Source organism: Phocoena sinus, chromosome 3 (assembly GCF_008692025.1).
Source record: "Phocoena sinus isolate mPhoSin1 chromosome 3, mPhoSin1.pri, whole genome shotgun sequence".
Lineage (NCBI taxonomy): Eukaryota > Metazoa > Chordata > Mammalia > Artiodactyla > Phocoenidae > Phocoena > Phocoena sinus.
The window spans coordinates 111,284,464-111,307,754 of NC_045765.1; the positions used below are offsets into that span (position 1 = coordinate 111,284,464).

Genomic DNA, 23,291 nt, shown 5'->3' on the forward strand with positions numbered 1-23,291 from the left:
ATTTTGCATTCCCAGTAGCAATGAATGAGAGCTTCTGTTGCTCCCCTTCCCCACCAGCATTTGGCGGTGTCCGTGTTCTGGATTTTGGCCATTTGGGTAAGGTGCGTAGTGATACCTCAGTGTTGTTTCCAGTGTGGCCATTAGAGGAGGTGAGGACAGCACTCTAATCCTTGTACGACGCTCTCCCCTCCCCCACCCAGGCGCTGCCTCCCCAGACTGTTTTTCCGTAGTTCCCTGACCGTTTCTCAGGGCTCTAAACTTCAAATTCTGCCTAAAGGGGAAGAAGTACGGAAAGTGTAGGGTAGGATCTGAAATCCACCGGAAACGTCAGGCTGAGGGAAGTTACTCCTGGAAAGGTTTCTCAGGTGCTACTCAGGGGCCAGGCAACTTTCTGCCTTGACTCTCCAGAAGACTTTAGTAAGTGATACCACAAGCGGCAGAACAAAGGAAGGAGGTGCCCAGATGATAGCCTACTCCTGGTGCGTGAGGCTCACTCTATTTTATTTTAGTCTACTTTTGGTGGCCAGACGCCAGTAGGAATCACTAGCTCCTTGAAACTAACGGCCCCAGGATTTTCGTTTGAAGCTTTCACTACTATGAACACATCTGGCAGGTGGTGGATCCTCAAAGACAGGGCCCTGGAGGTTTCCTTTAAACGCAGAGATCTGCGACAAAGGTTGCCTGGGGCAGGTGTAAGACACAGATGGCTGGAGGGAGAGGAGAAGAAACCAGCTTAAACAGGAAAAGCAATCCTGATATGTTTAGGAAAGTTGATCTGGTGTGTTAACTGGAGTTTCAGGAAAAATCTGAAAGCTACTGGTTTACAACAGGAGTCCGACAAAGAGGTGTCCGGGCTCGGGAACCTCCTAGGGGATCGAAATGGATACACGGGTATTTGTCTCCAAAACAACTTTAAAAGTCGAGAGTCTAGTCTCCAGCATGCGCGAGGCCTGCCTTCCGCAGAGCCGGGGTCCGAGCCTCTCAGCTACCTCAAAAACCCGGAGAAGGAAAATCCAGTCAGGCCCTGGAGTGCCCGGGGCGGGGGGTTGGGCTCCGGCCGCCTGCACACTGGGCATGCGCAGGGGGTGGACCGCCAGGTCGGCTTTGGGAGCCGTGACGAGTCCGGAAGCGCCTGCGGGCGCCCCTCCAAACGTGTACTAGTTTTGTTTCGCTTCCCTCGGACGGGAGCCCGTCGGAGAAAACCCCCGGCAGGGCCAACCCGACACTCGGCAGCACCGCAGCAATGTCCAGCAACAGCTTCGCTTACAGTGAGCAGTCCGGAGGAGGGGAGGCGACGGAGCTGGGTCAGGAGGCGACCTCAACCATTTCCCCCTCCGGCGCCTTCGGCCTCTTTAGCAGCGATATGAAGAAGTGAGGAGAAAGGTTTGGGGTGTGGGGACGGGACTAGGGAGCTGGTGCCCGGGAGGAGCGGGCACCGAGATGGGGCTCCCAAGAGAGGGGTGGGGTCGCGCTGAGACCGCCCCGGAGCCGAGCGGTAACGTTTCCCGCAGCTGGATCAGTTGGGACTGGTGGGAGTGGTTGGGAGTTTGGGATGAGTGTGTGGAGGGGAGTCTCTAGTAGTTTTCAAACTTCAGTGGAAAAAGAACCGTTTGGAGCCCTTTAGGTGCTATCCCCCAGAACTCTGAATTGGTCTGGGTTGGGGCACAGGCATCTGAATTTTGAACAAACGCTTCAAGCTAATTTAATGTTTGCTTGATCACACCTGGAGAAATTCGCTCACTAGCGTGGAAGGGGTGTTTGGGGAGTTGAGAAGGAACGTGAGAGTGTGGCTAATGGGAAACTGTTCTGTGACCCTCGAATGCAGGAGCTAGGAGGTGTTTTAGACGCTTTATGAAGGGACAAGCTGGTTTATACAGACGTTAATGTTCTCGGGCAACGTCCTTTGCACTACAGACAAAAAAAAAAAACCACCCAAAACCCCTAAAACAAAAAACAAAACCAAAAAACCACCCCAATCCCAAACACAGTAATAAGCATATGAGTAGAGAATATTTAGTGTTACTCTGAGCAAGTGGTAAAATTTTACAGATTCATAGTGTGAATTTAAAAAATGAACACCAAACATTGTATACTTGGTTTCTTGAAAAGTTATTGAGAGTAAAAAAAAGAATTATTCAGAGTATTTTAAGTACCACCGAAAAGGGAAAGAACCCCCCCACCGCATTGATTTTTTTTGGGGGGGGGGGCGAAGGAATGGTTTTAAACTTACAGAATTCTGGTAACTTTGTATTTTATTGTAATCATTTTTACGTTTTTCTTTTTTTTAATCTCAGTGCTAACTAAACACTATGGTCACATAATAGGCTGACACTAGATTTATGCTAAATTAAGGTAAAGTAGCTGTGCTGGTGGCTTTGCGGTGTCAGAAAGATAAATTAAAATTTAATTTAAATTAAATTTCAAATTTATTTTAAAAGACATTCTGGAAAGTGCTAGTCGTTGAAATTGGGATTACATTTTCACTGTATTAAGCTAACTGAAATCCCGTATGGAGTGTGTGAAATAAGAGTTTTTGGTTTGTTTATTTGTTTGTTTCCTTATTCGCAGGTTAGAAAAGTTTAAAAGTCATAGAACTAATTTTTCATTCTGTGTATTTAGATGATTGTTCCAACAAGGAGCTTCTTGCAGCTCTGCTGTTCTATCAGCAGATGTTTCAACTGTTGAATTAACGTATAAGTCTGTAGAGGTCTGTTTCGCACGTGATATGCTTACAATTGATTTACGTTTTGTGAACTTCTAAGATGTTTTTCTTTTAGAGCCTTTCATTTCCTATTTTGTCAGATTTGGGCCTGATTTGGAAAAAAAAAATGCGTGGCTTTGACTATGACCAGTGCTGTTGAGGTGCCTGAGCAAGTTGGATTTAAAATAAAAATAGCTAACATTTATAGAGTGCTTGTGCACACTACATTTATTATTTCATTTGGTCCTCCTAACAGCCCTTTGGCTGAGTGTGAGTATGGCTTATGGGAGACTATTCTGTGATGCTCAGGTGTCACAGAGGTTCAAGGAGCAACCCAAAGCTACTTCTTTGATCCCACTTTGCGGATGAGAAAATTGGAGCACAAGTGGTTAATTTGCCCAAGATCACAAAGCTAGAACCACTGCGCTGCCTGAACTTGAGCTCAATCTAATCTTGGAGCCCATTCTCTTGAGCACTTGGATATGCTACTTACTACTTGATGAAGTTTATTGTGCTTTTGTTAGAGAATGCATACAACTCATTAAAAGTTTAAAACTTTGACTAGTAGTTGTAGACAGTGTATGACCTTGAGGCTTTCAGGAATTAGAAACATTTTGGCCATTGAATTGCAACCTAATGGGGTTGTACGGAAACAAGGAGACCCCTGTTCTGGAAGTGGTCACTTAATCTCTCTTGAGCTTGCATTCTCTCATTCATTAAAGGGTGATATTTCTTGCCTTTTTTAAAATCCAAATGACAAAATTTGTATAAAAAACTTAAAGCTTACCCAGTTCCTCTGCTCTAATTTATTTTTTTATCGAAGTATAATTGACATGTAATGTATTAGTTTCAGGTGTACAACGTAGGTAGGCATTCAGTAGGTATTTTTATATATTGAGAAAGGATCACCACAAGAAGGCTAGTTAACATCCGTCACCACACTTAGTTACAATTTTTTTCCTGTGACGAGGACTTTCAAGATTCACTTTTTTAGCAGCTTTCAAATAAACAATACAGTATTATTAACTGTAGTCACCATGCTGTACGTTACATCCCCCTGACTTATTTATTTTATAACTGGAACTTTGTGCCTTTGACTCTCTTCACCCATTTCACCCACCCCCTCTGCTCTCATTTTCTTTTTTTATTTTAAATTAATTAATTTATTTTTTAATTTTTGGCTGCCTTGGGTCTTCGTTGCTGTGCACGGGCTTTCTCTAGTTGCGGTGAGTGGAGGCTACTCTTCATTGCGGTGCGCAGGCTTCTCATTGCAGTGGCTTCTCTTGTTGCAGAGCACGGGTTCTAGGTGCGCGGGCTTCAGTAGTTGTGGCACGCGAGTTCTAGAGCGCAGGCTCAGTAGTTGTGGTGCACGTCTGCTCTCATTTTCGTTGATTTATCAACACTTTGAAATTGTTTCAGGTTTGCAAAAAAGTTGCAGGAATACTACAGAGAACTACTCCTGAGGCACATTCACCAATTTAAAAAAATTGCTGCATTGCTTTATTTATTTCTCCATACACACGCAGACACACACATTCCATATTATTATCTCTTCTGATACATCTGAGAATAGGTTGTATACATCATGTCTCTTTATCTTCATACTTCAGTGTGTATTTTTTTAAGAACTGCAGTACTTTTATAACTGTAGTACTGTTATATTCAGGAAATTTAACATTAGTACAATCTACAGTCTATAATCCCCGTGTTGTCATTTGTTCCAATAAATAATTTTAATTTTTTTTTAACATTTTTTTTCTCTAGTACAGAATCCAGTCCAGGATCATGTATTTCACTTAGTTCTCATATCTCTTTAATCTCCTTTAATCTGGAATAGTTCCTTAGCCTTTGTCTTTCACTACCTTGACATTTTTGAAGAATACAAGCCAATTACTTTATAGCATGTTAATCAGCTTGTCTTTGCTGGTTCATGCATACATTCATGTTATATATCCCAGGCTACAGTACTACCTTCTTAGACTGTTGTGTCGGGAGGCATAGGATGCCCGTCTTCATGATGTTAATTTTCCCAGGTAAAGGGTTGTCCATTATTTATTTATTTTCCAATAATCTATCTATGGGGGGTCAGTTGGAGACCATGCAGATGTTTTGCTCTTCATCAGATTCACCATCCCCTATATTTAGCAACCATCAATGAATCTGTTCAACCAGTCTTTACCACAGTGTCTGCAAAGTGGTGATGTTCTAACTCCTTCCACTATTCTGTTCTTTGGCCGCTTATCCTAAAGCTCTATGTCCTTTTGATCCTTCACTAACCATCTCAAGGATGCCTAATCACTTCCTAGTCACAGGATTATTGATGATTTTTGTTTTCTGAATTTAATCCTATTTATCAATCTTATTTATTCCCTTCCCTTTTAAATAGAACTAAAGTTAGGGAGCTTTAAATGGTTTTACGAAAGCAGATTTTATACATCATTTATTGGTTAATCAAGCCTGTGTATTAGATGATTGGTGTCAAGATTTGCAATTTCGTTATTTAAAAATTTAAAGAATTAATTTTTTGTAATCGTTAACTTTGAGACTATTGTAAACTTTTATTGCTTTTGAGTTTTTTCCTCAATTATTTTTCTTTTATCTTAAACTCTTATCTTAACCAATTTGGCTGTGTGTGTATAATTTAAAAATTAATTTTAATATTTTTATTTCTGGATTAAACATTTAATTAGGAATTAATTTCTAGAAGGAAACAGACAATACTAATTAATTTTTTTTAACAATGGTAAAACTAGTAAATTTCCAAATCTCTTTTCTTTTGAGAACATCACAGTGTATTAGAAAGAGCATTGGACCTAGAGTGAGAAGGCCTGGATTTAAGTTGATGTTTTCCACCTGTAGTAATGTTTCCTTGTTCAAGTTGCTTGATCTCTTCAAACTTCAGTGTCCTCATTTCTAGAGAGGACTTGCCTATTTTGTGAGTTTTTCATAAGATGGTATAGTTGAAAATGATTTCTAAACTAGAATATTAACTAACACTATTTAGAAAAGTTGTTGAAAGCTTTGCTGAGGTGGTGATGTTTTAGGTCATAAAGCCTGGGAAGATTTTTGCCAGGTGGAGAACAGGGGGAGTTCTTCAGGCAAAGTATACTGAAACCAGGACAGTTGCAAAAAAAAAAAAAAAAGCACGTTTAGATGAAATATAGATTATAGATCAGCATTTAGAATTGTGGGTAGTAATTAAAGCATGGGAATGGATGAAATCACCCAGGGAGAATTTTTCTGGTTAGGAGACAAGGCAGTTTAGACAAATCGCTAGGGAACACCAACATTTAAGGTGTGAATGGAAGAAGAACTAGCTAAAGAGTGCTCAGAGGGGTAGGAAACCAGAGGAGGCTGAGAGGAAAATTGGTTAGAGGAAATGGTCAACTATGTTAGGAATTGCAGAGAGAGGGCAAATAGAATGAAGGCTGAAAAGAGGCCATTGGATTTAACAATGAATAGGTAACCAAGGTAGCAGTTTTAGTCCTTGCTGATATTGGGGTGGACTTTTCATTTGTTTAGATTCACAGAGCTAATTTAGACCCAAATAAGAGCTGCATACTTTTGTGTTGTACTACATCATGTAGTAGTATGATATAATCAATACTACATCAGTGTATTTGCATTGCAAATGATAAGGCCTAGCTTACTTTTTTAACTTAAATTTTATTTATTGTCAGCTTGATATCAGCCATGAAAATTACATTACATATAACCCTTTAACCTTTAATATCAGTATTTCTCAGTGGAATCCACTAGGAATTTTACAATGGGGCTCTAGTTTGCATATAATTACAGCAAATCTAACTTACATCCACTGCTTTTTCTCCCTTTGAAGAGGGCATATAGAAATGTATCTGAATGAGAGCAACCTTCTTATAGGGATGTTTTTGAGTTAACTTTATCTTTAAAATTTATTTATTTATTTATTTTTGGCTGTGTTGGGTCTTCGTTGCTGCACACTGGCTTTCTCTAGTTGCAACGAGCGGGGGCTACTCTTCGTTGCGGTGTACAGGCTTCTCACTGTGCTGGCTTCTCTTGTTGCGGAGCACAGGCTCTAGGCACACGGGCTTCAGTAGTTGTGGCTCACGGGCTCTAGAGCGCAGGCTTAGTAGATGTGGTGCACGGGCTTAGTTGCATCGCGGCATGTGGGATCTTCCTGGACCAGGACTTGAACCTTGTGTCCCCTGCATTGGCAGGCGGATTCTTAAGCACTGTGCCACCAGGGAAGCCCCGACTTAACTTTATTAAAAGTAAAGATCAACCAGTCCTGTCGACCAAGAAAATGCAGAAGGCTGCAAATAAAATAATTTATTTGGGGTCTTAAGAATTGCAGTTCGAGACTGTACAGGGGAAGAGAGTCAGAAGCTTATAAAGATGAAAGCTACAAGGTTATTAAGTTGTCTGTCAAGAATTATGGTTGACCATGACGCAAGGAAGTATTTGTCCTTAAGGAACAGGCTGTCACGAGTTATTTTAGGGTAAGGGTCGGTTAAATATTTTGAGTTTCTGGAACATTGGGCAGATATTCTGGATACCTACATTAAGATAGTAAGTGGTCACAGTTCAGATTCCATCCGGGCTGAGTCGTCCATAAGTCATACTTCCTCAGTGGCCTCCTGGCTTCATTTTAGAGAGCTCTCAGCAGTACCGACTTCATTTTGATTTTCCTTTTACAGCCCCAGTTGTCAGTACCTTATTAATAGTAACACATTATTTTGTTTGTTTTTGCATTTCTTCCAGTTTTATTGAGATATAATTATATACAGCACTGTATAATATACAGCATATAAGTTTAAGGTGTACAGCATAATGATTTGACTTACATACATCATGAAATGATTACCACTGTAAGTTTAGTGAACATCTGTCATCTCATATAGATACAACATTAAAGAAATAGCAGAAAAATTTTTTTTCCTTCTGATAAGAACTCTTAGGATTTGCTTAAAAATTTTCACATATAAAGTATAGCAGTGTTAGTTATGTTCATCATGTTTTATAGTACATCCCCAGTTGTAAGATAAAGTACTTACTTATAACTGGAAGTTTGTACCTTTGACTACCTTCATCCAATTCCCCCGCCCCCCAGCCTCCCTGCCTCTGGTAACCACAATTCTGATCTCTTTTTCTGTAAGTTTGTTTGTTTTTGATGAATAATTGACCTATAACACTATGTTAGTTCCTGGTACATAACATAGTGATTCAATACTTCCATACATTTCCAAATGATCGCTATAATAAGTCTAGCTGTTATCTCTTGCCATACAAAGATACTACATAATTATTGACTGTATTCTCCACACTGTACATTTCATACATGTGACTCATCTTTTTGTAACTGAAGTTTATACACCTATCCCCTCCTTCCCCTGCAACCACCTGTTCTCTGTATCTGTTTCTGTTATGTTTGTTCATTTGTTTTTTAGATTCTGCATATGTCTTTCTCTGTCTGACTTATATCCCTTGGCATAATATTCTCTGGTTATTACATGTTGTAGAAAATGGCGAGATTTCATTCTTTTTTATAAATGAGTAATCTGTTGTGTGTGTGTGTGTGTGTGTCTGTCTGTCTGTGTACACATACTATGTTTTCTTTATCCATTCATCTGTCAGTGGACACTTAGGTTGCTTCCATATCTTGGCTATTGTAAATAATGCTGCAATGAACTTATGTTGCATATATCTTTTCAAATTAGTGTTTTGTTTTCTTTGGATAAATACCCAGGAGTGGAATTGCTAGATCATATGATAATTCCATTTTTAATATTTTGAGGAACCTCCATACACTTATGGCTGCTGCAATTTACAATCCCATCAACAATGTACAGTGGTTCCCTTTTCTCCACATCTTTGCCGTTTTTTGATTGAGTTGTTTGGTTTTTTGATACTGAATTGTATCAGCTGTTTATATATTTTGGATATTAATCCCTTGTCACATCATTTGCAAATATTTTCTCCCATCCTGTAGGTTGTCTCTTTGTTTTGTTGATGGTTTCCTTTGCTGTGCAAAAGCTTTTAAATTTAATTAGGTCCCATTATTTATTTTTGCTTTTATTTCTTTTGCCTTAGGAGACAGACCCAAAAAAATATCGTTATGATTTATGTCAAAGAGTGTTCTGCCTATGTTTTCTTCTAGAAGTTTTAGGGTTTCAGGTCTTACATCTAGGTCTTTAATCCATTTTGAGTTTATTTTTGTATATGCTGTGAGGTAATGTTCTAATCTCAGCTTTTACTTGTAGCTGTCCAGTTTTCCCAGCTCCATTGTTGAAGAGGCTGTCTTTTCTACATTGTACCTTAAAGTCTTGGTTGATATCAGCCTGTGAGTAGGTGGGGCCTAGGCCCAGGGCGTCCTGGGGCTGGTGCTAGACTGCTGGTGAGTGGGCTGGGTCCTGACACAGCTGGCTGTAGGGCCTCGGTGGTCCCAGGTCTGGTGCCCACCCGCTGGTTGATGAAGCCGGGTCCAGAGCTAGTGCTGGCCCGCTGGTGGGTGGGGTGGATGGGATTGGCTGGCTGCTGTACCCGGGGCTCTTGCTGGCCCATTGATGTGTAGGGCTGGGTATTGGGCCTTCTGGTAGACAGGGCTGGGTCCCAGGGAAGCTGGGGGGTTCAGGAATTTCTATGGCAGCTGGCCTGCTGATGGGTAGGACAGTGTCCCCCCCGCAGCTAGCTTGGTCTAGAGTGTCCCAGGACTGGTGCTGACTGGCTGGTGGGTGGGCTGGGTCCTGGCACTAACAAGCTAGAGGGAGAATTCCAAAATGACGCTTGCCAGCACCAGTATCCTTGGGAAATGAGCTCCCCAAAATGGCTGCCACCAGCATCTATGTCTCCAGGATACATTCCAGTTGCCTCTTGCCTCTCTGGGAAGCTTTCCAAGATTAGCAAGTTGGTCTGACCCAGGGTCCTTTCAAATTACTGCTTCTGCCCTGGGTCCTGGAGCATGTGAGATTTAGTATGTGCCCTTTGATGAGTGGAGTCTCTATTTCCCACAGTCCTCTGGCTCTCCCCAAAGTAAGCCCCACTCGTCTTCAAAGCCAAACATTCTAGGGGCTTGTCTTTCTGGTGCAGGACCCCTGGGCTGGGGAGCCTGATGTGGGGCTCAGAGCCCTTGATCCTTGGGGAGAACCTCTGCAGTTGTAATTATTCTCCTGTGTTTGGGTCCTCTATCTGAGGCTTTGGGTCTTGACTATATTGTGGCTCTGCCCTTCCTCCCTATCTTTCTGTGGTTCCTTCTGTATATCTTAAGTTGTAGGAGCTCTTCTCTGCTAGTGTTCAGGTCATTCTCATCTGTAGTTGCTCTATAAATAGTTGTGATACTGGTGTGTCTGTAGGAGGATGTGAGCTCAGGATCTTCCTCCTCCACCATATTGGCCACTCTATAACACATTATTTTAGACATACTTTAAAGAGTCATTGTGAAGAGGGAAGACATATGGGAACATATGTATATGTATAGCTGATTCACTTTGTTATAAAGCAGAAACTAACACACCATTGTAAAGCAATTATACCCCAGTAAAGATGTTTAAAAAAAAAAAAAAAAGTCATTGTGTCTCCATATGAGGGTTTAAACTTTTTTCCCCCAATTTTTATTTATAATATTTAATTTTTTATTTATAATATTTAATTTAAATTAGGGTCTATACCATATTTAAAAATTTTTTCATATAACAGTTTTATAGTTCCAGTTGTTCAAAGCTTGCTCTACTTTCTTTTTACTTTTCCTAGTAATTTCATTGATACCTTTATCTCATTAAGTCATTCTGTATTTTCATTTTGTAGTGACTCATTGAATATTTGTTGAATATTGTATAGAGGACTCTTTCTTTCACATACTCACCTAATATTACATGGTATAATTTATGTGAAGGTGCTTAGCAAAGTGTTTGGCTTATAATTTTGCATAATAAATGTTTTAGGTCTTTCACTCAATTGAATGATTCAGATTCTACTAATATTTACTGTTTCTTTAGCCAGCGTAGTTAAAAAATAAAGCATGACTGGATTCCGTGGACCTTATACAGAAGGAAAATTTAGCCTGGTATTCCTATTAATGTATTATTGCATTACCCTGAGGTTAATTGTATATAGTTCCAAAACAGCCATTTTCTTTATGTCATTGCTTGAATTTTTGTTGTGGTTAGGGTTATTGACTTAGAATTGTCACATAAGTGTTGAATGAATTTTACAATCAGGATTTTTGAAATCTATACCATTCTGGAAAGGCATCTTTATTTATACCGTCTTTAACTTTATTTATATCATCTTAAAGGCATCTTTAACTATACCATAAGTATAGTTAATTCCTCTGTGTTTTCAGTAGAAATATAAATAATTATAAGATCTTTATCTTGCCTTTAAGAATTTAGTTGGTGAGATAAGGCTAATGTGAACTAATACAAGTAATACAAGTATAAAATTAGTGTTAAATTGTGTAATAATTCTCAACTTTTCATACCTACCAAAAGGTATTTATTATAAGCCTTTATTTTTGTAAACAATGATTTACTGAAGAAAATGGAAGTGCTGTAATTTCAAAATGTCAAACACATTTTAGTTTGAGATGCTGAAAATGTTGGAGTCCTGAGTTGTTAGCATATTATGAAGAGGCACAGGCTCATTGTGAATTCCTTTCTCGTGCTCAGGAGTCCAGTGTGAAAATACACTCCATTAATGATTTCTATAGCATACCTTTGTCCTTGTCATCATCTTCAATTTCTGAAGATTAAATTCCCTTGATTCTAATAACTCCAGTTTTGGTAAGTGCTCTATCTTGTTAATTCTGCTTAGCTTTGGGAATTTATGGTCACTAGATCTAGTAATGGAGATGTAAACAATGTATTTGCCATGCTGTATATGGAAATTGGACCCTTTTTTTTTTAATTTACAAAAGACATACAAAATATAAGCAATTTCAGTGTTTTATTTTATTTTATTTTGGCTGCACCGCGTGGTTTGCGGGACCTTAGTTCCCCAATCATGGGTTGAACCTGGACCACAGCAGTGAAAGTGCTAAGTCCTAACCACTGGACTGCCAGGAAACTCCCAATTTCAATGTTTTATTGATCTTTCACTAAGTAAATGTCATTTGTTCCAAGATGGCTGTTAACAAAAGAAGGAACTAGTTGTTTTTGTCTTCACATAAGAAAGACTGTTAGTTCTACAAAGGGCTGACTACACAGGTTAAGGATTGTCACTTTAGTGGTGCAGTAGGGTTCCTGTAATTTAATTCTTGAAACATACTTAAAATCAAGTAAGATTTTACCACATTGAACAAAAAATTGATGAAATACTGCAGAGTCCTACTTTCCAACAGATTATAAGTGTTCCATTTTATTTGCTTAGCTTGCATTTCTTCTTGGAGGAGAGTCACTTCTTTTTTAAAAAAAAGTTATTTATTTTATTTATTTATTTTTGGCTGCGTTGGGTCTTTGTTGCTGCATGCGGGCTTTCTCTAGTTGAGGTGAGCGGAGGTTACTCTTTGTTGCGGTGCACAGGCTTCTTATTGCAGCGGCTTCTCTTGTTGCGGAGCAGGGGCTCTACGTGCTTGGGCTTCAGTAGTTGCAGCATGCGGGCTCATCAGTTGTGGCTCGCACGCTCTAGAGCGCAGGCTCAGTAGTAGTGGCTCGCAGGCTCCGTGGCATGTGGGATCTTCCTGGACCAGGGTTCGAACCTATGTCCCCTGCATTGGCAGGCGGATTCTTAAAGACTGCACCACCAGAGAAGTCCAGGAGAGTCACTTCTGACTTTTACAATTTATCTTAAACACTCAACCAAGAAAATATTCATCCCTTGATATAGGATATGTTATTTTAAGATCACTGGTTTTGTGAAATCCAAGGAGAAAATATGGAATACTTAAATTCAGGCCTTACCATTAAATCCCAAGATGTGAGATATTACTTCTAAAAATATTTAGAATTTAGGGTAACATTACTAGAACTGAATGAGTAAAACCAAAAAAATCAGCGAGATGGTCAGTTGAAATGTTCTTTTTTACTGCAGAAAAGTTACAAATGCTCATGGAATGACAAATGTATTATAGAGAAATAATTTGACAGTATTGCAATTGTGTATATAAATGAACTACTGCCAAAAACTAATTGCCTGCAGTCCAAATTCAAAATTTAAAGTGAAGAGCCCAGAGTAGAATATTCAAGAAGGAAATGATTTTCCTATATTTCACATTATTATGAATAACATTCTTTGGTTTGTGTACTTAAGGAAGACTTATTTAGCATGTCAGCTGGAAAGAGTTCATAGATCTACAAAAGTGAACAATTTATAGTCAATGTCTGCTTATTGATGGGCTGATTATTTGTACTGCTGATAGGAATTGACCTAATTAGAAGGTCAGTGTCTTATTTATTTTTTGCAGTACGCGGGCCTCTCACTGTTGTGGCCACTCCTGTTGCGGGGCACAGGCTCCGGATATGCAGGCTTAGCGGCCATGGCTCGTGGGCCCAGCCGCTTCGCGGCATGTGGGATCTTCCTGGACCGGGGCACGAACCCATGTCCCCTGCATCGGCAGGTGGACTCTCAACCACTGCGCCACCAGGGAAGCCTGAAGGCCAGTGTCTTTAATCCTGCAGCTGAGTGAGTTAACATGGCAGCTGGATAAGCGAGAGACTTATGAATAAGGCTGGTCCCAATATCATGGGTTGACAGAGCTACACATCACCCAGCTTTACTCTAGAAATGGGTTAAAGTTTCTTAAAGCCTCGGTTAAGGATGTGGTCATGAAGAATGAGGGGGGGAGTTTAGTACTATGGGGGCAGAGAGGTAAGGTGTAGAGTGGAAGGTCCAGTGCCAGATTGTGTAGGGCCTTGTAAGGGCTTTGGATTTTACTATGAGTGTAAAGAGAAGCCATTGGAAGGTTTTGAGCAGAATGGGCATTTAGAAGTCAGTCAGTAACTATTAAGTGCTTATGGTGTGCCAGATATATTTATGTTTTCAAAAAGTTTATGGTCTGTAGGATACTTGGGACCTGTTTATTCATTTATAATTTTATTTCTATAACTAAAAAAATATAGAAGTAACTTACTAATTTAACAAGTACAAGTGCCTTCTTATACTAGGTACTATTCTTGATGCTGGGGATTAATCAATCAGTAGACAAAATGCCTGCTTTCATGGAGCATATATTCCAACTGGAAGAAGATAGGTAATAAACAAGTAAATAGATGGTTGGTCATTTGATGACAAGGAGTGCTGTAGAGAAAAGTAAGGCAGGGAAAGAGGATAGAGAGTTAAGGTGGAGGTTGGGTTGAGTTTGAAATAGCAGGGTCAGGAAAAGATCCTTGACAGTACTACCTGGAGTGCCCGAGGGAGTGACATGCAGATGTCTGGGGAGAAGTATTTAGTCAAGAGGAATTACATGTGCTCAGGCCCTGAGGCAGGAGAGTTTCTGACCTGTGAGCATCAACAAAGAGGTCAGTGTGTCTGGATAGAGTGAATGAAGGAAAGAGGGGGGACTTAGCAGATGAGGAGGTCAGAGAGGTAAGGGCCAGATTGTGTAGGGCTTTGTAAATCATTTTAAGGACTTGGATTTTACTCTGTGTGAGAAGGGAAGCCATTGGAGGGTTTTGAACAGAGGAGTGAGATGATCCACCTTACGTTTTTAATGTATCACTTTGTCTCCTGAACTAGGAATAGACTGCAGATTTGAGGCAGGGAGACCAGCAAGGAGACCACCACAGTAACCCAGGCAAGAGAAGGGGATGACTAAATCAGACTGGTGGTAGTGGAGAGCAGTGGTTGGATTCTGGATATATTTTGAAAGTAGAGCCAATGAGATTTGCTGATGGTTTAAATGTGGTGTGTGAGGGAAAAAGATACCAAAGATGACACAAGGTTTTTTTGCCTAAACAACTGGAAGTTTGGAATTGTTATCAAAATGAAGAAGATTGTGTAAAGAGGAATTTTTTAAAGGGGGAAGAGGTTCAAGAGCTTGAGCATGTTAAGTTTGAGATACCTATTAGGCATCCAAGAGGAGATATTAAATAGGCAGTTGGATATATGAGTTTGGAGCTTAGGGAGGAGTTAGGCTAGAGATATAAGTTTGGGAGCCATAGGGTTATAGAGGGTATTAAGTACCCTGATTGGGTGAGACATCAAGGGAGTGAATGTAGAAAGCGAAGAGGTCAGAGTACTAATCTCTGGGGCATTCCTGGAGCGTTTCTGTCAGATAGGGTCAAGTAAGGTGATTACAGTACTGACAAGTGGCTTTGGAATTTGTCACTTTGGAGGTCTTTGGTGACACTGACAAGCAGGTTAGGTGCAGTGGTGGGGCTGAAAGCCTGACTGGAGTGGGTTCAAGAGAGAAAGGAGAGGGACTTCCCTGGTGGTGCAGTAGATAGGAATCTGCCTGCCAATGCAGGGGACGAGGGTTCGATCCCTAAACCAGGAAGATCCTACATGCCGCAGAGCAACTAAGGCCGTGCGCCACAATTACTGAGCCTGCGCTCTAGAGCCCGGGTGCCACAACTACTGAAACCTGTGCGCCTAGAGCCCGTGCTCCGCAACAAGAGAAGCCACCGCAAGGAGAAGCCCACGCACCGCAACTAGAGAAAGCCCAGGCACAGGAATGAAGACCCAGTGCAGCCAAAAATAAATAAAATTAAATCTTAAAAAAAAGAGAAAGGAGAGTTGATAGTATGTATTACTATATAGGGGAGCAAAGAAGTGGAATGGTATCTGGAAGGGAATGTTAGGTTATGAAGAGGAAGGAATAAGTTGATGATGCAACAGGGAAAAGATAATCACTGGACTGATTTCCCTCTTTCCTTATAGAAAATTTAGCAAATACAGATTAGTTAAATAACCCTAATTTTAATACCCATAGAGAATCAGTTAAAAGATACAGGTCTTCCAGTCTTTTTTGCCTATATACTGTGTATTTTTAAAGCAAAGCTATATACTTTTTTAGTGTAATATTGTAATTTGCTTTTTTCACTTACTAATATGTGGAGTCTGTTCATTTCTTAGAGTGATAGTCCTTTTAGGGGCAAATTGTAATTAAGCCACTATCTTGGAAGAACCACCAAACTATTAGAAAATAGTGTCTTGTTTTAAATAGTGTCTTGTATAGAGTGGGACTTTATTAATTACTAACTACAAGAACAAAGGGAATAACCTAACAAAAGAGTCAATACTAACGATGTTACATGTTAGCACTGACCAGGGCTTTCCACACATACCTGTGTACACATGAGGCAGAGGGAATAGCGTATACCTTGGTTTAGCGCTGTGTTGTTCAATACCGTAGATACCAGCCAAAGGTAACTATTTAAATTTAAACTGATTGAAATAATTTTAGTTTCTGAGTCACACTAGCCACATTTTTATGTGCTGCTCAGTGTAGCTAGCAGTTAACATATTGGATAATGTGGATAAAGAATATTTCTTTCTGTCATCATAGAGCATTCTATTGGACACTGCTGGTTTAGCGGCAAGGATTTAGGGCTTATTTGAAGAATAGGAAAAGTTCAGTATGGCTGGAGCACAGAGTTGGAGGGAAATTGGGACACGTGAAAGATGGTTGATAGTCAGGGTCCATATTATGAAGGGTCTTGTATACCATGCTCATAAATTTGAACTTATCATAAAGGTTTGCACAGTAAGAAGCTACCAAAGGGTTTTAAGTAGAGGTACAATGTGGTGAAATTTATATTTTAGAAAGATCACTCTGGCTGCACCTAAGTGTTTGGAATGGTCAGCTATGTGAATGGTGGAAGTATTCTGTGATATTGGAAACCCAGAAGATAGAGCAAGTTTGGAGTGAGGAAAGAAAATGTTGAGTTCTGTTTTGGACCTGTTGAGTTTGATAGTTGGATGTCCATTAAGCCATTAGATACATGGGTGTGGTACTCAGGAGATACCTAGGTTGGAGATATAGATTTGGGAGTCATCAATTGATAGATGATTTTGGAAGCCATTGAGGGGAAGTTGTGTGATATGTGAGGAGAAGGCCAAGGAGGAATCTTTGTACTAAGTTAACATTGAAGGGAGTGGGAGAATTGAACCTCACTTAAAAGACCAAGAAGAGAGAATGAAGTTTGGGGAAATGCTTGAAGTTCATTATACAAACAGAGCTTTTGCATTGTGCTTAAGATTTAGGGAAAGGATCAGACCCACTTCCTACTTTTGTAGGAGGAAGATGGCAGATAAAGTTGTTTATTGTGGTTTGCTGAGGCAGTATGGCATAATGCTTAAGCACACCCACTCTGGAGCTACTCTGCCTGGGTATGAAAACTTGTTACAGAGTTAATAAGTGGCACTTGGGCAGGTTACTTTATCACTCTGCGCTTGGTTTCCTTATCAGAAAAATGGAGATGAGGATGATAATAGCACTTGCACTCACTGAAATATTGTGAGGATTAAAAGATTTAACATATGTAAACAGTTAACAGTGCCTGATACATAATAAGTACAATTATTGTTAATACTATTTTGGCACCATTAAGATCATTTGAGCTTTTTAAAAGTTTTGTTTTTTTTTTTTTTTTTAAAAGTTTTGTTTTTAATGTCCTTTCTCAACTTAAAAGTTTAGAATCATTGTTAATTTTCACATTAACCATTGCTTTATGTTTTTAATTTTCAAATTATTGTTAAATTTGACATTATTGTTTTTCTGAATTATATTTCACAAGTACCTGAAAATACAAAATCATATAGTATCTTTAATGTGTACTACATAAAAATAAATGAAGTTAATAAGCACTAGGCCACTTCTTCTGTGTGGTTATCAAGGATTTGGGAATAATGATTATAGATAGTATAAATGAAAAAATATATATTTGTTTTAAACTTTTTGCTTAACCATCAGTCTTGCTGATAGGTATCCTGTTGCTTTAAAGTTGTCTATTCTTAGAGAAGTACAGTTTTCCTAAAAGAAGAGGGACTTACATATGTTTTGCTTTAACAGAAATTGAAGGAAGAGAGGGTTTCAGGAAGGAGTTAAGTGGTCAGCAGTGCCAGCTGCTGGTGAGTAGCCCAGTAAACTAAAGTCAGAGGTAGTGTTTCTTGGATTTACTGATAAGGTTGGTGATCATGGTGGTAACAACAGTGTTAGGGAAAATCAGATTGCAGAGGATTGACAGGTGGGAGAGAAGTGAGTAAAGGAGGAGCACTTTTCCAAAGAACTTTGGCTTTCAGGGGGAGAAGATAAGGGCTGTTATGTATTTGAGAATGTATATTTGAGAATGTGAGGGAGCAATATACATAGTTTTCTGTGACTAAGGAATTGCACTTTTCATTAGATTTAATCAAATTCTGTCAAAAATTTCTTCTTGAGATATGTTTGTGATTACTGAAAAGGTCGCTGTAATATTGGCCCAGAATAATGTGAGCAGTCAGATAACAAAAGGAATACAAATGGCTACTGCAAACATCCTTTCTACTTTATTTTATGAGGAGGGTAGTTTTTGTTATATTTTTATTTGACAGACAAAAAACTGGGCCACCCTAGGTCATTACCCAGAATTTTTGTTGAAATTTTACCTAGGTCTTTATATCCAGAAGTCTGGAACACTGTTCTGAATATTTGAGCTCATAGCCTTCAGGGGCAGTGAGAAATTTACAAACACTTCTTATGTACTTTAATAAAATAAAAACAGATGCCTTATATTTAACATTACATGTTGTAGAAATGCTAGGGTTAATTAAAAGTAAATTAAATAAAGTTAAAAATTCATAGTTCTTGTAGTTTCTGCCTATCTGTCAATATCAACAAGTATAAAACAACAGATTGGTTTTCCCAAGGTGATTGGATGCTTGAACATTTCTTTAAAGAGAAAATGTGGTTAAATTCCTGGAAGGAGATAGTTTTTCTTTGCGTTCACACACACACACACACACACACACACACACAGCCATCTTTCCTGGAACCTTGTACAATACTTAACAAACGATTTTGGATAATAGTGACCACACTGATTTTTTCCCCCCTTCTTTAGCATTCTTAGTATTTTAAAACTTTTCATTAATGTGGTAAAAATTATAAAAATATTCAGTATAATCTGGTCAATATCATATGTTTTATATTTCAAAAATTTAAAACCATATGTGGAAATAAATTAATCTTTCGAAAATGACAGTAGTTGTTCAACGAATGGCAAAATTTAAATAATCATGTAAACTTCAGTGATTTGCATTATTAGATTTTTTTTTTCCTGTCAAGTAGGACATTGTAGGACCTTTTCTCTGTTTCTAGGCCTACATTACCTTCATCAGGAAACTTGACAGGGTCATGTGACTTTTTAATTGTGATAAACAAAATATGTAACATAAAAATTTACCATCTTAACCATTTTTAAGTGTACTGTTCATTAGTGTTAACTATATTCACATTGTTGTCCAACAGATCCCCAGAACTTTTTCATCTTGTAACAGTGCCAAGTGACTTCTTAAAAATGGAATTTTTTACTGAGATTTTGAAGTGCCTCAGGGACAAAGCTGATCTAAGGTAGAGATTGCATATTGGTTTCCTCAATTCCCTATACAAAAGGCTGATCCAAACTCATCAGATGGAAAACTTGCCTTCTGTGGCCTTGGAAAGTTTTTTTTTTTTTTTTAAGGATTTAGAAATTAATCTGGCTTTGAGTTGGCATATCGTATTAACATAGAAGTAGAAAACTTATATTATTCTACTATAATTTATGGATTTCTTAGAGGAAAATCTAATACTAATACTCAAACTTGATGCACACCCTGATTCTTTGGCATGTCTGTATTTATGCCCATCTGTTACTGTGGCACCATGCCCATTATTACAGTGGCATGCCAGTAACAGTGAGACATGTGAGCCAACAAAGATGAATTGTTTGGATGGAATACACTATTCTGTAATACTAATTAATTTTGAACTGATGAATCTACATGAGATAATGTTAACCAAATATAGGCAAAGTAATGTCAGTGAAAATAAAAAATTTATTTTGACTTAAACAGAAGTGTATCCCAGATGTTTTAGACTACTACTGAGAATAGTTAGAATTAGTGTTTATTATGGTTCCAGTGATCAGTTGTCTTTTCATAACAATTTTGAATTTAAGAGAAAAAAGAATGCAGCAGTTTTCTTGTGGTTGATTATAGATTAGGGAGGAAGTGTTGTAGCGCCTTAGGCTACGGATTTTATACTAATATTATTTTACAGTTCTTGAAATGTTTCTTTTTGAAATTTTCAATTTTATTTTATTTTTCATACAGCAGGTTATTATTAGTTATCTATTTTATACACATTATACATATCAATCACAATCTCCCTATTCATCCCACCACCACCACCACCCCCACCACTTTCCCCTCTTGGTGTCTATACATTTGTTCTCTACATCTGTGTCTCTATTTCTGCATATGCCCTGCAAACTGGTTCATCTGTACCATTTTTCTAGGTTCCACATATATGTGTTAACATACGATATTTGTTTTTCTCTTTCTGACTTACTTCACTCTGTATGACAGTCTCTAGGTCCATCCATGTCTCTACAAATGACCCAATTGCGTTCCTTTTTATGGCTGAGTAATATTCCATTGTATATATTTACCACATCTTCTTTATCCATTCGTCTGTCGATGGGCATTTAGGTTGCTTCTATGACCTGGTTATTGTAAATAGTGCTGCAGTGAACATTGGGGTGAATGTATCTTTTTGAATTATGGTTTTCTCTGGGTATGTGCCCAGTAGTGGGATTGCTGGGTCATATGGTAATTCTATTTTTAGTTTTTTAAGGAACGGCCATACTGTTCTCCTTAGTGGCTGTATCAATTTACATTCCCACCAACAGTGCAAGAGAGTTTCCTTTTCTCCACACCCTCTCCAGCATTTGTTGTTTGTAGATTTTCTGATGATGTCCATTCTAACTGGTGTGAGGTGATAACCTCATTGTAGTTTTGATTTGCATTTCTCTAATAATTAGGGATGTTGAGCAGCTTTTCATGTGCTTTATGGTCATCTGTATGTCTTCTTTGGAGAAATGTCTATTTAGGTCTTCTGCCCATTTTTTTATTGGGTTTTTTGTTTTTCAATATTGAGCTGCATGAGCTGTTTATATATTTTGGAGATTAATCCTTTTGTCAGTTGCTTCATTTGTAAATATTTTCTCTCATTCTGAGGGTTGTCTTTTCGTCTTGTTTGTAGTTTCCTTTGCTTTGCAAAAGCTTTGAAGTTTCATTAGGTCCCATTTGTTTATTTTTGTTTTTATTTCCATTACTCTAGGAGGTGGATAAAAAAAGATCTTGCTGTAATTTATATCAAAGGGTTTTCTTCCTATGTTTTCCTCTAAGAGTTTTATAGTGTCTAGTCTTACATTTAGGTCTTTAATCCATTTTGAGTTTATTTTTGTGTATGGTGTTAGGGAGTGATCTAATTTCATTCTTTTACATGTAGCTGCCCAGTTTTCCCAGCACCACTTATTGAAGAAACTGTCCCTTCTCCATTGTATATCCTTGCCTCCTTTGTCATAGATTAGTGGACCATAGGTGCATGGGTTTATCTCTGGGCTTTCTAACCTGTTAGATTGATGTGTCTTTCTGTTTTTGTGCCAGTACCATATTGTCTTGATTACTGTAGCTTTGTAGTATAGTCTGAAGTCAGGGAGTCTGATTCCTCCAGCTCCACTTTTTTCCCTCAAGAATGCTTTGGCTATTTGGGGTCTTTTGTGTCTCCATACAAACTTTAAGATTTTTTTTGTTCTAGTCTGTAAAAAATGCCACTGGTAACTTGATAGGGATTGCATTGAATCTGTAGATTGCTTTGGGTAGTAGAGTCATTTTCACAATATTGATTCTTCCAATCCAAGAACATGGTATGTCTCTCTATCTGTTGGTATCATCTTTAATTTCTTTCATCAGCGTCTTATAGTTTTCTGCATACAGGTCTTTTGTCTCCTTAGGTAGGTTTATTCCTAGGTATTTTATTTCTTTTTGTTGCAGTGGTAAATGGGACTGTTTCCTTAATTTCTCTTTCAGATTTTTCATCATTAGCGTATAGGAATGCAAGAGATTTCTGTGCATTAATTTTGTATCCTGCAACTTTACCAAATTCATTGATTAGCTCTAGTAGTGTTCTGGTGGCATCTTTAGGATTCTCTATGTAAAGTATCATGTCATCTGCAAACAGTGACAGTTTTACTTCTTCTTTTCCAATTTGTATTCCTTTTATTTCTTTTTCTTCTCTGATTGCTGTGGCTAGGACTTCCAAAACTCTGTTGAATAATAGTGGCGAGAATGGACATCCTTGTCTTGTTCCTGATCTTAGAGGAAATGCTTTCAGTTTTTCACCATTGAGAATGATGTTTGCTGTGGGTTTGTTGTATATGGCCTTTTTTATGTTGAGGTAGGTTCCCTCTATGCCCACTTTCTGGAGAGTTTTTATCAAAAATGGGTGTTGAATTTTGTCAAAAGCTTTTTCTGCCTCTATTGAGATGATCATATGGTTTTTATTCTTCAGTTTGTTAATATGGTGTTTCACATTGATTGATTTGCGTATATTGAAGAATCCTTGCATCCCTGGGATAAATCCCATTTGATCATGGTGTATTATCCTTTTAATGTGTTGTTGGATTCTGATTGCTAGTATTTTGTTGAGGATTTTTGCATCTATATTCATCAGTGATATTGGTCTGTAATTTTCTTTTTTCGTAGTGTCTTTGTCTGGTTTTGGTATCAGGGTGATGGTGGCCTCATAGAATGAGTTTGGGAGTATTCCTTCCTCTGCAATTTTTGTAAGAGTTTGAGAGGGATGGGTGTTAGCTCTTCTCTAAGTATTTGATAGAATTCACCTGTGAAGCCATCTGGTCCTGGACTTTTGTTTTTTGGAAGTTGAAATATTTTCTTAATATACTCAACTTTAGAAGTTCCTAGCAATGTTATAAATGGGAAGAATGTTGGTTTGAAAACAAGACTCAAGTTTAATTCCTTGTTCTGCTGTTCCCTAATTCTGTGGTGGTATACTTAAAAGTTGTGCTTAGAGAGCAATACCACTATCAGGTGGCTAAATAAGTTAATTATATGTCATAAATGTAAGGCATGTTAGTGGTTAGTTAGTAATAGAGAAAGTGTTTAAATCCCCCATTCCTATACCCCCATGATAACCACAATGAAAAAGTTCTTGTGTATCCTTCTAGAAAAAATTTTTTAGACTAAATGATAATACATATCCTATTCTCTATGTATTTTGCTTTTCCTTTAACATATCTTGGAGGCCTGTCCATATCAGCATATGAAACTATTTCAGTCTTTTTAACTACTGTGTAATATTTCCCAGTATTACTTTTATTTAGTTAGTTCTCTTTTTGAAGAGTATTTGATTGATTGATTTCACTTTTTATTGAGTATAAGAAATACTGCAACATAAATTTTTATGAATTTATTTGTAGGAAAGATTCCTACAGATAGAGTTGTTGGTCAAAGTTTATTGCATTTTTAATTAGGATAGATCTTATTAAATTACCTTAGAGATAGGTAAGGTAATTTAGTGGAGGTTTTCTCCCTCCACTAACAGTAAAGTCTGTTTTCCTTACACCTTTGCCAATATTGGGTACCATCAAATTTCATAATATTTGCCAGTCTTATAGGTGCAAGATGTTAT

At 38.3% G+C, this 23,291-nt stretch overlaps 1 protein-coding gene across 4 annotated transcripts in view; it reads left to right on the forward strand.

Moving 5' to 3' along the window:
- The first annotated feature begins 1,070 nt into the window (after nucleotides 1-1,070).
- AP3B1 (adaptor related protein complex 3 subunit beta 1) overlaps nucleotides 1,071-23,291 on the forward strand; it is a 276,626-nt gene continuing 254,405 nt past the window's right edge. For 3 of the 4 annotated variants that reach the window (XM_032626082.1, XM_032626081.1, XM_032626080.1), the window contains exon 1: nucleotides 1,071-1,371. In XM_032626082.1, the coding sequence (XP_032481973.1) occupies nucleotides 1,244-1,371 (128 nt within the window). In that variant the 5' untranslated portion in view covers nucleotides 1,071-1,243. The remainder of the gene's footprint in view (nucleotides 1,372-23,291) is intronic. The other variant, XM_032626083.1, reaches the window with a different exon arrangement.